This window comes from Hemicordylus capensis, chromosome 6 (genome assembly GCF_027244095.1).
Source record: "Hemicordylus capensis ecotype Gifberg chromosome 6, rHemCap1.1.pri, whole genome shotgun sequence".
Lineage (NCBI taxonomy): Eukaryota > Metazoa > Chordata > Lepidosauria > Squamata > Cordylidae > Hemicordylus > Hemicordylus capensis.
Genome location: NC_069662.1, coordinates 9,099,929 through 9,107,036, shown reverse-complemented (window position 1 = coordinate 9,107,036; position 7,108 = coordinate 9,099,929). Strand labels below are relative to the sequence as shown.

At 42.8% G+C, this 7,108-nt stretch overlaps 1 protein-coding gene across 1 annotated transcript; it reads right to left on the bottom strand.

The window, feature by feature from the left end:
- Nucleotides 1–4,692: 4,692 nt before the first annotated feature.
- LOC128329716 (G-protein coupled receptor 4-like) lies at nucleotides 4,693–5,711 on the bottom strand. The gene has a single exon (XM_053261328.1). The coding sequence runs from the start codon at nucleotides 5,709–5,711 to the stop codon at nucleotides 4,695–4,697; it is 1,017 nt and encodes a 338-aa protein (XP_053117303.1). The 3' UTR covers nucleotides 4,693–4,694.
- Between the last annotated feature and the right edge of the window lie 1,397 nt (nucleotides 5,712–7,108).

Sequence of the window (7,108 nt, the reverse complement as noted above, 5' to 3'; positions counted from 1 at the left end):
TCTCCACGCCACGCCCCCTCTAATTGGAACGGGTTTAACCCGTCGGCCTCGCTCGTTGGCTAAGTGCGGCTGTCTGTCAAGCGGGCAGCCAATAAAACACGGATGGAGTGGGAATGTTGGGGTAGTGGGGCGGGGCCGCGGGAGATGGAGGCCTGGGATGTTCGATGTGGGATTCGAGGACAGGGTTGTCATTCCATGCGCCATAAAGAAACTTCGCTTTGTGATTGGGTGTGCTGACTGGCAGTTCCACCATCTCGCCGGCAAAGATTCGCTTCAGCCGCTCTTTTTATTCCCCACCCACTTCCCAAGCTCCCTTTTCTGAATAGCTAGCGTCCCTGTCACTCTATTCTACGTAGGCTCTTATAGGTCAATATCAACGTAGAGGTACGACCTAAGGGAGCGTATTTCTTGTAATGTTTAACCCAGAGTTTGACGTACATCCGGGTCTCTTGAGGGAACGTTTCTCTTTCTTAGGACCCTAAGATGATGACGTAAACACGGCTTGAAGCTGTCATCGGTAAGGAAGCCGCTCATGACGAATTCCTGTGCCTGATTGGTCGCGGATAAAAACGCGGGGCGCTCCTTCAGCATGTCTGGGCCAATCCATGCCTGTCGTGTGCTTGGCTCCGCATTCTGATTGGCTTATTTGAAAGTGACCGCCCCTCATTGAGTTCCCCCCATTTTTCCTCCTCTTTTTAAAAAAAATATGTTTTTAATGCAAAAATCTATTTTAAAGAGCGAGGGAGTGGAGATCTTCATAGTTAGGGGGAAAATAATAAGATTGTGCAAAGGACCCCAGTCCTTTGCACAAGTTACCTGAGTATAATGAGTAATCAGGAGTTGCAGTGCATCGCAAGTCCTAATGATTTCAGTGAAATATATGAGTGGGCTGCAGCGTTCCCCTCTGGAAAAGAGGAAAGGTCTCCTCTGTCTTTAAGAGTCGTACAAAAGAGGGAATTTCAGCAAGCAAGCAATCTTTATTATGGTCAACGACCAGCAAATTCAACAACATTAAACATTTAAATTAATAATAAGCAGTAGGATAGGATAACAATAATTAACTACAACAATACAACTAAGATGAATTAACCAACTCTTGACGAATTTTACAGACTATATAACAAAATTTTGTAACATTAAGAAATTAAATGTTTCTAGTCAGACTAAATATTTAACGTAAAATAAATCTGAGTGGCCTGGAGAATTAACTAAAAAAGGGAAAATAAAACAACAAATATAAAAATGATGGTAAAGAAGGACATGAGCCATAGATTCAATGGCACCTATACCACAAGGGCAGAACCGGGCCGCTCTGTATTTAAAAATACAGGATTTTAAAATATTTTCCTTCTAATACAGCTGTAGGAAGCACATTAAAATGCACTAAAGTTAAAGCTCTTCTGAGTTTTGAGACCGTTATTTGATTTAGATATCTTGCTGGCCTTGAAATAAAATAATTAAAATTACTCAAAAATACATCTTTTGGAAGGCAAGATTGCTCTAACTGCCTTTCCATATCCATCACCTGTTGTTTAAACGCTTACTTAGCCTGCTCAAAGCCCATCACCATAATAGCATCCTGAGAGAAGCCATAATAATACCATTTTTGTGGGAGAGATCTTTTCCACTTCGTGTTAAAATTATCGACTACCGTCAATGGGACTGATCCAAGACAAAAACATAACCTTAACCAATAAGCAAAGATAGTTCACCATAACCTCATCTCCACCTTGGTCACACCAGCTTCCTGCTGGAGAACCACATTTGGTACACAGTGTTAGGGTTGCACACGGAACGGTTCAATAGTGAACCGGGCCACCATAAACTGGGCCAGTTCAGTAGTGAACCGAACCGGCCTGAGACAGAACCAAATCTGGCCTAGTTTGCGGTGAATTGGTTTGTTGTTTCAAATGTCTATTTGTATGTTAACAGTTACTTGTAATAAAGGGCATAAAACGTTTAGGGCAGCTGGTGAAGGTAGGCGGCGCTGGGAGCCACGGCAAGAGCAAGGCACCTTTAAGAATAAATGAGAACAGGCTGACTGCTTCCCGATCTGATACCACTCCTCAAAGCTGCCTCTGTAGTGGCGTTTCCGCAGCAGCCTAGCTGTGTGGCCATGCGGCTTCTGGCACTCACTCACCTGGTCTTGACCGAACCAGTTCATGGACCAATGGGTCGAGCTGAATTCGGTACGAATTTGGACTGAACTGCAGGAAATGGTCCGCACACACCCTTACACAGTGTGCTACTTGGGAAATGTTTCTTTAACATTTTGATTGCAAAAGAAGCAAAATTGCCATATGGACCCAGCTGTGTACAATACAAGAACTGTGCTCAGGCTTTATCTAAAAATAGCTTTATTGCTGCTGGAGTATATAGTGCGCCTCTAGTGTAGCAAAAAGATTGTCATGGCTGACCCCGCTGGCAGCCTCAGAAAATAATGCTGCAGCTATATGCATACTTACCAGAAAGTAAACTCCATTGAACACCATGGCTGACTTCTGAGGAAACAAATTTGGTGCTCTGGCAGCACAGCCCTATGCTGGTATTCATTGGGTGCAATGGGGCTAACTTCTGAGTATGTGCGCACAGAACTCCAGCCCACTTTCTTAAAAGGAAGTTCTGTTGAACTCAACAGAATCAACAGAACTCAACAGAACTTGTGAGTGATCATATTATAGGATCAGGCTATTAATCTGAAACTCACTGCACATTTTCTCATATTTTCTTTCCCAAAATGTTGTTGGACTACAGTTCCCAAGGGCCAAAGGGCATTAGGGCTGGGGATGATGGGAGTTGTATTTCAACCACATCTGGGAAACTAAGGATGGGGCCCCCCGGTCTGCAGAAACAGTAGGTGTGCATTTTTCTGAGGAAAATAGACCAGAGCAAGAGTATTTGGTTCAAATTTCACCCAACTCTGTATGAACTGGATGCCCATGGAGATGCCCAAAATGGCATCTATTATTTTAGTTCTCCACCTGTGAAATGGGAACATTAAACACCTATCTCATAGGATTACTATGATAAAAGCCCCGTATTTACACATGGTATCCATTAATAAGGTTTGAATGTTTTTAAATTTGGATTGCTAAATTGCCCCTATGGCTCTATGTATTCTACTGGCATGGCTATCTTCTATATTCAGGTACGAATGCGACAAATATTTACATACCGCTTTTCAACAAAAGTCCCCAGAGGGGTTTACATAGATATAAATAAATAAATGAAATGGCTACCTGTCCCCAAAGGGCTAACAATTTTTTAAAAGGAACAGAAGATAGTCACCAGCAACAGCCACTGGAGGGATGCTGTGCTGGGGATGGATAGGGCCAGTTGCTCTCTCCTTGCTAAATACAGAGAATCACCACTTGAAAAAGGTGCCTCTTTGCTCAGTTAGCAGGTAACGATCTATATTCTGTATTCATTGTCCAGTCTTCTCCTGTGTCTAGGTCCCTCTCTCTCTATAGATATAGATTTCTATATAGATATATATCTATATAGATATAGAAATTTCCCCCACATGTATACTCCAAGTAGTCATTGGTGTCCACAGGACTTTTTCCGGGGGTGGGGTGGGGCGGCACAAAGGATGTAATCTACACCCACTTGCCTAGTAGTAAGCCCCATTGAATTAAATGGGCCTGGCTTAATCCAGGGGAAGTAACTGCCCCCCTCAGGACACACGTGCCACTAGTCCAGATGCTTACCTCCAGAGAATGGAACCACAAGGTAATGATTCTAACAGGGATTCCCAGATGTTGTTGACTACAACTCCCAGAATCCCCAGCTTCAATGGCTTTTGCTTGGGGGTTATGGGAGTTGAAGTCAACAACATCTGGGAATCCCTGTTAGAGGGAATACTGTATAGGGCTACAGTGTTGTCATCACCACCAAAATATAATTTTAAGAATCATTTGGCAAGCAGGAGGATTCTTGATGAGCAAGCCAGATTTAATAACAAACCTCAACCATTCTTAGGAAGCCAGCGGTCAGCATCAGTTGAATCTCCTGAGTGAATCTGGTTCACAAGATAACTATGATATTTAAAAGAACCCATAATTGTTTTAGGATCCACATCTCTCTTTTTGCTCCAGCTGGGGTCAAAGAGACTACCTCTTTGGTCTGCAGGGTCAGAGATCATAGTGGGTTTTGGAAGATTTGGGGCAAAAATACAGTTGGCTGTTAGGTTGTGTTGCATTTATTTATTTGTTTGTTTGATTGATTGATTGATTGATTGATTGATTGATTTATATACCACCCTTCCAAAATGGCTCAGGGTGGTTTACAACAAGATAAAAACAATTAAAATAAGTTAACAGTTAAAACCAAAACTATAAAAACAGAGTAAAACCAATTAAACAATTCAAACAGCTAAAAAATACCCTGGAAAACCAGGGCAACCATTTAAAACAATTTAAAACAGTTTTTCAATCATTTAAAAACCCTGGAAGGCCAGGCCAAACAGATAGGTTTTAAGGGCTCTCCTGAAGGACAATAATGATCTCGAATTACGAATTTTTGCCGGGAGTGCGTTCCACAGCCCAGGAGCAGCTACAGAGAAGGCCCGCCTCTGAGTCGCCACCAGATGAAGCGGTGATAACTGGAGACGGACCTCCTCAGATGACCTTAATGTGTGGCGCTCTCTAAAATAACTCGGACCTAAGCCTTTGCGGGGGGGGGGATGTGAGAAGTCAATGAATCCCTTCTTGTGTCCCAGTCTGATCTTGCATTTGTCCAGTGGTAGTATGCGGAGGAAGATCTTGCTGTTCCATTGTGAATAAGATTTCTGTCTTGCGAGCCCTGAAGCTGAGGAGACTTATGAGCTCTATCCGAATATCTTTGAGGATCAGGATATAAAGAAGTGGATCTAAGATGTTGCCCAGGGTGGTTAAGCACACTGTGACATGGGAGTAAATGAACATGTTTTCCTCAAAAGAACAGTCAACAACATTTTTCTTCAATATGTCAAAGGAGTATTTGTAACAGGAAGTCACATGGAAAGGGATGAAGAGCAGGAAGAACGAGGCGAGGATGAGAGAGACGAAACCATAAATTTGCCTCCGTACTCTTCTTTCCAGAGATGCCACTTTCCGGAGCTCAAACAAGATACTGAAGTAGAAGAACCCCATGAGAACGAGGGGTATAAAGAAAGAGAAGCTGATGGTGGCTACCTTGAAGAATACGTAGTTCAATGGAAATGCATCCAGACAACATTCTGCTTTTGAACCCTCCACCTGCAACCCAATTCCAATGGCACACAGAGTACCCACCAAAAGCCATGTAAAGATGCACATCCTGATGGCCCCTTGAGTTGTCTGCAGTTTGTGGAACTTCAGAGGATGAACAATGCCTATATAACGCTCCATGGCAATGAGACACAGGAAGTTGTTCTTGGCATAGAAGTTTGTACGGAAAGCTAGGCCAACGACCACACACATCACACCTCCCAGGCCCCAGTGGTGATTGTGGTAGCTGTAGTACATCCAGAAAGGTAGGGTCAAAATCTGCAAGACGTTGGCCAATAGCAGGTTCATTATGTAAACCGAGAGGACAACTGATCTCTTGATCTGGTGTACCAAGGCCCAAAGCGCCAAGCAGTTCAGAGGCAGCCCAGCTGCCACCACTATGGAATATATAGGGATTTTAAAGTATTTTGTGACGTTAAAGGGCATAGAGGAGCATTCAGAGCACATAGTGGTGTTCCCCATTGCACTAGTTGGGTCTTCCATGTTTCCCCAGAGTGCCTTGCTCCTGCATTATCTCAAAGCCATTGCAAAGGGTGCAGATCTCACTCGCTTTTGCTCAGTTTCCAATGCATCTGCCAAAAGTCAAGAGGAAAATAAGTTATGCTCAGAAGACAGTCGTTCTCCTTTTTGTACTTTCCTAGTTTTAATGCTGTTTTAAAATATTGTTTTAAAATTCTGAATTGTTGTCATGTTTTAAACATTTGGTTTTAACTAATGTTTTACTTCCTGTTTTTGTTTTGTTGCAAACCGCCCAGAGACGTAAGTTTCGGGCGGTATAAAAATACGTTAAATAAATAAAAACAGGCAGAGGCCGTCTTTTCTAATCTAAATCAGCTTATTTGTATATGTTTATTGTTTATTTATCTATTTATATGTCTATTTTTTACTTATTCAATGTATATGCCACCTGACACCAAAGGCTCTAGGCAGTTCACAAAAATAAACACCACAAAAACAAAATAAGAAGCTGTTCAAAACACTTGAAAACAATGTAAAACAACAAATATTGCTAAAAGCCTAGCTTTAAAAATAAGTGTCTTAAAGGCTCTTTTAAAGGCTGGTAAAGATGTTAACCTACGGATGCCTATAGGGAGCACATTCCACAGCCCAGGAGCGACCAGAGAAGGTCCGCTCCCGAATCACTGCCAGACGAGCCTCTCTCGATGACCTTAATGTGCGGTGGGGATCATGCAGAAGAAGCCCCTCTCCCAGGTAACCTGGATAGATCTCTAGCTATTTGTTTTGGTCTAGATCAGAGGGAAAAGATAGCACAATGGATCAGGTGGTGCTCAGCTTATGGAATGTGTTAGGATCCCCCTACCCCCACCCCTGGGAAATCCAGGCTGCCATCTTGTGCACACTTACCTGGGAATAAGCTCCACTGAACACAGTGGGGCTTACTTCAAGTCGACATACATAAGGCTTGTCCTCCTGACCAAAAGCTGAGTAGGAGGATCATCCAGCCAAGCCCCGAGCCCTGTGCATGCTCCCAAGAAATGGCCATGTGCTGGCAAAAATAGAGGTAGGAGGAGGGGAAAGTGAAGTGCCCCACTTCTTTGGGATTCTCTTCTCCTTCAGATTCGTCTAGCCCCCTCTTTACTGGTCTTTAAATCCTTACTGAAGACCTTTCTTTTCTGCCGGGCATTTGCCCTGTCGTTTATTTTATTTCCTTCCCATTATCTATTTCAGTTTGCAATTTTTAATGTAATTTCTGATTGTTGTTTTTAATGTTCCCTTATTTACATGTCATTCTACACTGCCCAGAGTCTTTGGAGTGAGCGGTATATTAAATGCTTCTAATAAATAAATCAATGAATTGTGTGCTAGCAGAAATCTGGGTAGGATGATTTGCATTTGAA